This window comes from Paralichthys olivaceus, chromosome 13 (assembly GCF_024713975.1).
Source record: "Paralichthys olivaceus isolate ysfri-2021 chromosome 13, ASM2471397v2, whole genome shotgun sequence".
Classification (NCBI taxonomy): domain Eukaryota; kingdom Metazoa; phylum Chordata; class Actinopteri; order Pleuronectiformes; family Paralichthyidae; genus Paralichthys; species Paralichthys olivaceus.
The window spans coordinates 12,400,276-12,410,596 of NC_091105.1; the positions used below are offsets into that span (position 1 = coordinate 12,400,276).

A 10,321-nucleotide genomic window follows, 5' to 3' on the forward strand; every position below is an offset into this window, starting at 1 on the left:
ATTTTAGAAAGCTGTGATGTGCACTAAAGAAAAAAATCATCTTGAACACAAACAAGACAGTTTGATCCATGCCACACAGTAATTCATTTTTTTTGGTATATTTTTGCTATTCAGGGTTTGTTCTTTGTGACTGAGAACCAGTGTTTACATTAAACAAACTGAGCCTTCAGCCCCAAATTAAGTACAAGGGACCGTAGATAATATGATAAAAGTGTGAAAATTTTAGATTTGAAAAAGCACAATGATTTTATTCTTTTATTTGCTTATATTTTAACTTGTTAATTAACATGACTAAGAAGCCTTTGTGACAAATTAAGAATAACATTATGTTCTTATCTGATCAGCGAGCAACTACTGACAGAGTACCTGCATTTACTGATTAACAAACATCACCAATGAAAACATTTTAACAGAATCAGAAAACATAAACCACCTGGATTTAGTTAAGCTAGTTGTCTGTATGCTAATTAATAAGACAAATGATTATAACCTGAATTTAGAGGCTTGGTGGCTCTTGGATCACAGATTAATCTTCCAATGAAATAGAAACCCATGACCATTAAGGACATATTTGTTCTTGGGCTGTTCAGGGTGACATTATGTCTGACATACGTCAGCAGCCCTGTCTACATGCTGGAACCTCTGATGAAGATCATTATAGTAGAAAATGTAGAGAAACATATGAAGTGACCCAATTTATAGTTATCCCATCACAAAAAATATACCAGGTTATATTAGAAAAACTGAATTTTACAGAGTAAGTCAAATTACTCTAAACATGAATTCCATTTCTAAAAAAATGCATTCAAATAAACTGTATAATAAAGTGTTATCCTGTGGAGAAGGAGGAGTAATGAGTAAAACTTGAGGTAAGGTCACCCTGTCTCTTCACTGTTCCTGCCCAGAATATGTTGCATGCTGGGTAAATAGCAACCAGGTAAGATATGTTTCAGAAAGTCAACATGGTGCTGCAGTGTTTAGTGCAAAGTGACAGTATAATCAAAAAACCTTATCGGCCTGATTTTATCAGCTCTGATCACACATTATTGGGGGGACAGGTGAGAGGAGAGAGAACAGTGGTTGATGATGGGGTAACAAAAGAGGGACAGAGGTTCCAACACAGTGACACACTTAAATACACACACTCAAATGTTCCCTCTGCCTTCAACAGCTACATTAAAGGGTTCAACCACATTTTAAAAAGTGTTTAGGGTAACAGAGATCAAGACATTTTCATTTGCATAAGGGGAAAAAAATTAGGAATTATCAAAACGAAAGACATTATTGAATTGCATCATAGGAAATGTGAACGCAGCATTTCTGTATTAGTTTGACCCTTGAGTTTTAAATCGGGACATCTCTTCTGCTTCAATTAAATATGTTCTGGAAGTGCAGAGCTACTGTGGAGCATGTCATTTGTATTCAATCAAATTAAAGAGACCTCCTCAAGGTTACAGCTTAATACTCCAATACCACCAACACCTAAAGATCACATCAGAGAGGGAGCACAGAGCCCCCTAGTGGTCATGAGTTAGAAATAAAAGATAAATACCTGAACATTAGAGTCATCAGTGTTGTAGAAGTAGTAGTATTTGATACAACTGGTTAAAATGTACCATCAATAAATCTAAAAGAAGTTTTAGTTGTGTTAAGTGTTATAGGATGAGATTTAAAAAAAAAACCATTTCCTCTCATTGCTGTTATGGAGTGGATGTCTGAATCTGCAGAACTGATTGTAGCTGCATTACCTGTCATTTCAGCCCCAGTCACAATCAACCGTGTGAAACTGAAGGAGTAAAGCCCAAAAATGATACATACAATTGACTCATTCATCTCCAGAAATAAAGCTGCACTGGAATTTGTTTACTTTTAATTCTGTGTCGAAAATAACTCCCCATCAGTGAACATGTGAACTTTCCCCACCTGTCCAACAAACAAGACACAGTTTAAAACTCCCCTGAATCTACTCATCACACATCTGAACGTCAACATAAAGAAACCAATCACCGGTGACCCCGGAACAAGAATTCCTAGGAAAGAATTGAGCCACTGACAGCCGCGTGTACCGATCACGTGACTTCTCCCTACGTCATTTTCCCGCGACGGTCTCTGGTAGTTGTGTCCATGTGAAAAGCCTCCTCTACCGCAGGTATCGCTGTATTTTGACAGGTAAGTGATCGATCAGTGACATGATCAGTCTCGATTCTGCTGCTGATCCCTAATGTCAGCCTCGTGAGGGCAGACGCGTGCACGCGCCGCTTGGGTTCACAGTGTCTTTCTTTCTCTGCGCGCGACAAGGTCAGGATTTGACGTAACGTGTTAGTTAGGAGAAGGATTCACTCTTTCCAGCAGGAGAGACAGATGCTACTGTAACACACACACACATACACACACAGCTGGTTCACCTGGTGCACCTGGAGCTCCGGGTCATTGTGTGTCAGACCTGTGTTAGGAGTTACACAACCTCTACACTGCACAGTCCTGACATCCACCACCAGTGGCTGATCAAAGATGGAGGAAGCGTTTGTAGACATGAGGGTGTCTGTGGATAACTAGGGCTGCGGCCAATAATACTATGAATTCATATCAGACGACAAAGAAATGATCATGATAAATGTCAAGTTTCTCTTTGCTCCTTAGTGAAGGTTGTGGGTTTAAACTTCCTCATGAGCAGTGGATGACAAACACTTGTAAACTGCAAAACGTTTTATTCATCCGAGGTAAAGCAATTGTTACTCACTGTTTTTGCACAAGACAAAAGTATTATATATATATATTTTGAACTTCTTTGATATAGCTACTGAAATTATAATAAAAAACTGAAAATGATACTGCGATAATTACCTCCACCCAGGAGGTTATGTTTTTGCTCCTCTGTGCTTGATAGCTGGTTTGTATTTTTGTTTGTTTGTAAGCAAGATTTCACAAAAACCACAGAGCAGATTTCCTTTCAACCTGGTGTAAGGATGTGGTGTGGGTCAGGAAAGAACCAATTCACTGTGTATCTACAATTTATTTTGTCTTTTGTCTTTAATATTGCAAGACAGGAATATTTTTCTTGATTTCTCAGAGAATTAGATGCAGATAAACTTATGCTTGCTGATATGTTTCTCTAACCTTCCCAATCTTTCCTTTAGGATAAATGTGGGATGCTTACGCCGACTCCTGAATTGTGAGAAAACCTTCTTTCTCCTCCTCCGGCTGTGGCTGCTGTCTTTTCCCTCTGACACAATGGCCAGTCGCCTGTTGGGCAGATGTGCCCGTGTGCTCTGCCGGGCCTCCTCTCAGGCTCCAGCTGCTACTGCTGTCACCGCCCGTCTGCCTCTGGCCGTGGCTTCTCGTGCAGATTTCGGGGGGGCTCAGGGCTGGCCAAAGGTCACAGAGAGGTCAATGTGCGAGGGAAAGACTATTACCAAGGATGACGCCTTTCAAAACAGGCATTCACTCACCCAGCTGGATGAGTTGATGGAAAAGGCTACTGTGCCAGAGGACATCCTGCTGGCCTGGGTCCAGCATGGAGGAAATAGTAACCAAGCTGCTTACGCCCTGATGAAGTGGACTGTGTTGGTACTAAGGACGAAGGGTGAAATTAATGTTCTGATGGAGGATTTAAGGCTAATAGATTTGAAGGATACCGTGGCTCAGCAGGTAAGGAAGCCAGATACAGAGGTGAACCTGCCCTTGTGTTTTCCTGTGAAGATCATAGCCTTTGTGTAAAGATGGAAGTTTCCACTTCTTCCCACAGTCCAGAAATCACGCCAAAATATCCTGGATACTAACGCTAACATTTGACATCAATTACGTCAATTTGAGTCCGTGTAGTAGCGATTCACCATGTTTTTATAAAATCTAAATGAGTCATTTGAATCAACACTCAAACACACCAGGGGTCGATTGAGACACGCTTCACTTTGAGGAGAGATGTCGTGTCTATGGTTAAGATTACTCATTTATGAGAGTGTTTTTCTTCCCAGGTGTCTGCGGTGTGGAACAGCAACCTGGTGTCTGCCTTGAAAGCTCTGTGGATCATGAATGTGCCCCCCACTGATCCCCTCCTCAGCTCCGTACAGACGGAGGTCCTGTGGCGAGTGCGCAGGCTGACCTACAAGCAGCTGGCCTACCTGGCTGACTGGGGGGCAAATAAGAAGGGACAGCAGGACATAGCCGTAGTGAACGCTGCATTAAAACAACTGGAACTGCGCTGGACGGAAATCGCTGACACTAAAACTATCACTGGTCTGATCGGCAGAGGAGAACGCATGTCTCCTGCCTTGAGGGACAGATTAGAAGACAAGGTATCAGAGTTAACAACGCCCATCATCATTGAACACAGTTGAACATGTTAATCTCAAACTGTATGTGGAATTACTGCCTTTATTTGATTTAAAGTTTTTCTCTGCTAAAGAAATGTATATATAACTCCATAAGAATGGTGAGAGAAGAAATCACATGTGTGTATAAGTATAATGACTATGTAGTAGAAAAAGTAGGGGATGATGGATATACATGATAGAATGTATGTAAATCATTATGTCTGCTGTGGCAACCTGGGGAAATGTATAGGAAAATTAAGAAATCTTGCCTAAAATCATCAAATTACCCTCGGAAGAGGTTCTTTCAGAGCATAGATCTAATCTACGAGAACTCTATATGATGCTTCATCCGAAACCGTAGTAAAAACGTTCCTCTCCTGTTTCTCTCTCAGGCTTTGGAGCTGGCTGAGGGATTTTCAACAGAAGAGATCCGTAAAATCTGTTTGTCTTTAGCAGCTCAGAGCCGAAGAAGTGTCCCACTCCTCAGAGCGCTCTCCTACCACCTCCTCCAGAAGCCGTCGTCAGAGTTCACCACTCCGCTAATATTGAACATGGCTTATGCTTATGGTAATGACGCTTAATTTGGTGTATGCACATCTTAAATGAACTTGGCGAACTTATAAAATTAACTTCTGGAAAGTCTTAAGATTTCTAGTGGGAAGGGTTACAGGCTCATAGACAGAGACATCACCCCATATGCAGCTGCTTTACTTAGATTAAGCCTTAAATATCAAAATAACTTGTATTATTTTTAATGGGAGTTGCTTTGTTGGTGACATTTTGTCTCCTCAGTGTTAATTAACAATCTTTCCTTCATTTATCATAAATCTCCATACGTACACAATTTAATTATTTTTCAAACCTGAATAATTGAATATTATAACATGCGTGTAAAGCAAATAAGGGATTCAGGCACCGTCTGCTCACTAACATACTGGTCAATTTCTTTTGAGGCAAGATGTCTGATATTGTACAAGTAGGAACAACAGGAATTTTCATTTTACAAGAAAGTAATCTCTTCTAGTTTCCCTTAATCCAATACATGTAATAGACTCCTCACATGAGCGTAGCCTTGATGTTAGCAACTGTTAAACCTTTTTTTTTTTTCATACATACTGTACGATGCTAACAGTATCATTTCTCTCTCTCTCTCTCTGATCGTCTGCAGGGAAGTTAAATTTCCATAATTCTCAGCTATTTCAGCAAATGGCCTCAGAGCTGTTGCCCCGAGTCCCGGAGCTCAACTCCAGCGAGGTCATACGTTGTTCTAAATCACTGGGCTTCCTCAAATGGCTCCACATCCCTCTGTTCGAGGCCTTCGCTGAGGTCAGTCACACACCAATAAGACTGATTCTGTTGAGTGCATGATGTTTAATATCAAATAAACTAAACTATATTTTTCTCTCTGTACATTTCTTCACCAGCACTACATAGCAAACAGTCAGATGTACAATATTCCTCAGCTGTGTAATCTGCTCATGACCTTCGCCAGACTCGGCTACCAGCACAGCAAAGGAGAAGAGTTCTTTAGCAAGGTACTAATGATGTTGTAAACTTTCCATGGTTGTTTCTACATCCTTCTTTAGTCTACAGATGTTCTGATACCATTTTTCCCTTCCCGATACCGATACCTGGACTTATCGGCCAATACCGAGTACAGATTGGATACCAGTGCTTTTTTAAAAATAACTTGTACTGTGCCTTTTAACAGCTGTATAATACCATGTATGGAAGTGATGATCATTGTTATTGCTAGTGTTGTATTGGTAACACTAGTTCCACCCATCAAAATAAAGTCTAACATTAGGAACATGTCGTTGTTATAGTTATGGGACTTTCCAGAGGGAAAGTTTGCCAAATTGCTGATATTTTTAAGATGCCTCTGGCAAACTCTAAGCTACCGGAAATCATTTCTTCTTCGCTGCTCTAAATACAGTACTTTCCAGTGGCAGGACAGTGTAACTGCTGTTTTGGACCAGCGAGCAAGATGTGGCCTCCAGGAATAAAAAATATTTGTTTTATGTGAGTGAAACAAATGTTCGTACTTCTCTCTGTTTATTTCTGTCTTTTTGTGTTAAAGGTCCATTCTGAACTGGAGGAGCATCTCTCTGGCCTGGAGCCCTTCCTGCAGACAGATGTGGTTTGGTCTCTGTGTGTGTTACAGCAGGCCAAGCCTCACTACCTCATCCCCCTCACACAACAACAACACCGTACCAAAGTGTCAGGTAAGACACATAGCTGTGTCTTATTTCTGTACACACCTGCTCCCTCTTACCTGGGAGAGTGATTCATGCACCCGGTCTTTTTACAAAGTCATTATCATTTTAATATGTTGTGTTTTTTGATGGTCAAGCAATTTTAAAGAAGAATCTTGGACTCTGGTAACTGTTCATATCCTTGTTGCACTCCTCAGATATATCTCACCATAACACCCACACTGACGTTAAAATTTAAATAAGCTTGGTTGAATGAGTCAATACATTTGTCCTGCATCATGTTATTATTTTTGCTTATACTTAATAGTTGGAGTGCCAGAGCGCACACAAACATACATGTTCGTGTATTATGTTAATATTACTTAGCAGTCTTACAATATTTATGTATTTTATGCATTAAAATCATGTTTTTAATGACAAAGTGATGGTGTGTATACATATATATTAACAAACCTACATGTGCAGCCTATCATCCATGATGCGTTTTGGTACATTTACATGTTCATCTGCCTGTATCTACATCATCAGGGTATTATCAAGTGTGTATTATTGGGACCATAGCAAAGATATGACTCATTTACATGCTCTTTTGAAATACTGTGGTCTCTCTCAGGACTCTGTGAACTGAAGGGCCACTCTGTTACAGTAGAGGGCAGTGCAGCACTGATAAATGCTCAGAAAGGCTCATTAATCCCATTTTCTCTCAGATATGAAGTATGACATTTATCACAAAAACATTGTTCTTGCCAGTGGGATGCCAGCACTTATTGTATCTGTCTGGTGTTTTTCCTTATTTCTTTACTCATAGTGGGCAGTGAATCCCGAGTAGAGAGCTATCGGCTGAAGCTCCTCCATATTGCAGCTACTCTCCACTTGGAGCACTCAGGTTCCTCAGATTACGCTCATCTGCCCCCGCCTGCCTCATCTTTCCCGACCAACATCTCCCCCCTGCAGAGCAGTCTGAGAGAGGCCTTACAGAGTTTGGTTGGTGAGAGGACGGAGGCCCTTCACACTGGGGTTGACACTGTGTACGGATGGACTATTGGTAAGGGAATAAGGTAGCACATAAATAAACTACCACATACACAGTCATGCAGTCTGTCCCTTTCACCACTCGAGTTTTACAGTAATCAATATTGAACCCAGCCCTTCTTACAACTGACATGAGCCTTCTCTAATCAGATGGTGAGCTGGTAGTGGATTGTGACAACAAACCAGTTGAAGTCCGTCCTTTGCCCAGTGAAGGAGGGGATCAGGGTTTACCTATAGGGGCACGACGGTGAGTCATGGAAGTGAAACACGCGGGCCCAGATGATATTTTCTTTCTTTTCCTCCAGCTGTCTTATTTGATTATATTCTCTCTGTTCCTCTCTTTTATTTTTAGGATTGCTTTTATGGCTTTGGAATTTCCAAACTTTGGTTCAAAGAGCAGAGATCTTCTGGGCCGGTTTGTCATGATGAAGCGACATCTTCAGTTGGCCGGCTTCATCACAGTGGAGGTGAGGCGAGGCAACAGTTTGGAATAACGAAGACTTTTGTCAGAGATTGAATAATGTTTTCCATATCGTGTAAACTGAGCTGTTGTTATTCCAGGTTTGGTTGATACACAAAGTGTTAACAAAGTGTAAACAGTCTTTACATTGTATAGTGACGGATAAGACTACCGCAGAAGCAAATACTTATATATGCCGGCTTATATTTGTATGAAATTAAGCTTCCCTGTATTAAATGACCAAATATACAAAACAATATAAATATACAATGTGTAGCCCATAAAGCAAATTATATATTTGTTGCACACTTCACCCCAACAATATATAATACATATACAATACATTGTCTTTTTGTACATTAAACCTACAAACACCTCTCAGATTTATTTTATAATAAACAAAATCCTTAAATTTGATAGCATGAAACAATAAATATGTGTGATCATAGTAGCCAGCTTTATTACTAATATGTATGGCTCTTTTATATAGTAAGACTACAAAATGTTTTATTACTCACACACCAAAGCCAAATGATAGAGGCATTTTCTGATGTGTTCTGTATATGATAGCGAGTATTATTCCAGGGAGCACAGGCAGAGAAGCAGTGCTGCTGCTGCTGCAGTGGTATCTGACAGGCTAAGGCCATGCAAACAATGTAGATAACACTTTGTTAGAGCCAAGAGTTAGGAGAGTCCCACTGCAGTCTGTGGTATAAATAGAGATCCAGCCACAGCTCGGCTTCATCTAGGCCAGTCCACGCACTCTCGCCCTCATTTAGGACAAGCTCCTCAGCCAATAGCAGCATCATCCTCTCAGGTTTGCAGTGTTGAACCAAATGTCCCCTTTTTAAATGTGTTTCTATGTAACAATAATCTAAAGGTATTTGCTCATTATGACTTTATAGAAATGTGTGCTAAATCTAATAGTTTTCTTCCTCTTTCAGGTCCCTTATTACGATTGGCTGGAGTTAAAGACTGACTGGCAGAAACTGGCGTACCTAAAGGATAAATTGGGGAAAGCTGTGGCCGAGGACATGGCCAAGTAATCTGTGAAAAATCCTGATCAAAATGTGCAAGCTCAGCTAAATCTGCGCTTTCCCAATCAAACAGGACCACATGGAATACACACACACACACACACACACACATGAGCAGAGCAGCACAGCACTGCAGAAAATCTCTCCCATACTTGTTTCAGAAGAAAAAGAAAACCATATTTTCACTCTGGTTCCCTTGGAAACGTGGGGGGCTTTCCCTGTTTCCATGGTGATGACGAGCAAGGATTTTGGAGCCAGAGAGACAGAAATAAACACATTATGTGGTAGAAATGATATGATCCGGGAGAAGAGTCACAAGCACCAGGGTCATTTGAAGAGTTTTGGCCAAAATGTTATTTAATATCAACATGTGCGTAGATTGGAATAATTTAACTGTCTTTGTGGACGTGTGGGGCATCATCTGATGATGGAATAAATTGTTTTAATGCTGTTTTGTTCCCAGGTTTGTTTTTTCATTCTTATTAGCTCATTCACACTGTCGGCCTTGCAGGACTCAGGATGTGGGAGCATGTGTGTGGTAGATGTGCACGTTTTCCCAGGGAGTGTGCAGTGTGCATTGGATGGTATCTGGTGTGGTATTCAGACCGAGGATGCTTCATGTCACACCTAACAGCTAGTTTGCACACACCTCTCTGGCGTATTAGTGTGATTGCTGTAGTGCATTAGTGTTTTTTATTAGTCATTAATTGGTAAAGAACAACAACTTGTTTTACTGGGATTATTCTGAGATGAGTAAATAATTACATTTGAGCAGCCTTATTTAAGTTAGCAATGTTGAATCATAGGCATTAAATATGGCATACTAAATATAGCATATTTGTGCATGTAAGTTTTGTTAAAATTTTATGTTTTCTTAAAGTACTTCATGTTTTGTCTCAAATGTGCATGTTTGTTAAAGAAGAACAACCTGACGAGACTGGGCGAGGTTTTCAGATGAACCCTCTGCTGACCTGAAACTGCTTACACAACACCATGGGCAGCAGCTGCAGCTCTCTGACATCAGAGGCTGCTCACTGGCAAAAAGAAGAAGACTGACTAATGCAAGGGCAGAGGAGAGACACTGAGCTCCACTGAAGGGGAACAAATACAATTCAAAGCCCACAATGAGTTATTCTGATAAACCATCATATGATGCAGATGCATGGTGTCCTAATCATCCACATGCTCAGGGGTTAATGGATCAATTCATGGAGTGATGGCAGACAGTTAGCATAGTTCTGCTTTCTGAATGGTTAGCAGTGT

The 10,321-nt window shown here is 40.6% G+C and overlaps 1 protein-coding gene across 1 annotated transcript; it reads left to right on the top strand.

The window, feature by feature from the left end:
• Window positions 1–2,035: 2,035 nt before the first annotated feature.
• tbrg4 (transforming growth factor beta regulator 4) lies at window positions 2,036–9,509 on the top strand. Its single transcript, XM_020093294.2, has 11 exons — window positions 2,036–2,169; window positions 3,138–3,648; window positions 3,975–4,295; window positions 4,706–4,880; window positions 5,482–5,639; window positions 5,738–5,848; window positions 6,394–6,538; window positions 7,338–7,574; window positions 7,712–7,808; window positions 7,914–8,028; window positions 8,966–9,509. Exons 2-11 carry the CDS (start codon window positions 3,232–3,234, stop codon window positions 9,065–9,067), a joined length of 1,878 nt encoding a protein of 625 aa, XP_019948853.1. The 5' UTR covers window positions 2,036–2,169; window positions 3,138–3,231; the 3' UTR covers window positions 9,068–9,509.
• Window positions 9,510–10,321: the final 812 nt, after the last annotated feature.

What these genes read in the sequence shown, in the direction of transcription:
- tbrg4 (XM_020093294.2), top strand. Translation starts at nt 3,232, where the DNA reads ATGGCCAGTCGCCTGTTGGGCAGATGTGCCCGTGTGCTCTGCCGGGCC. An exon ending in TGTGTACGGATGGACTATTG is followed by an intron (nt 7,575 to 7,711) that starts GTAAGGGAATAA and finishes TTCTCTAATCAG; the next exon opens with ATGGTGAGCTGGTAGTGGAT. An exon ending in CCGGCTTCATCACAGTGGAG is followed by an intron (nt 8,029 to 8,965) that starts GTGAGGCGAGGC and finishes TTCCTCTTTCAG; the next exon opens with GTCCCTTATTACGATTGGCT.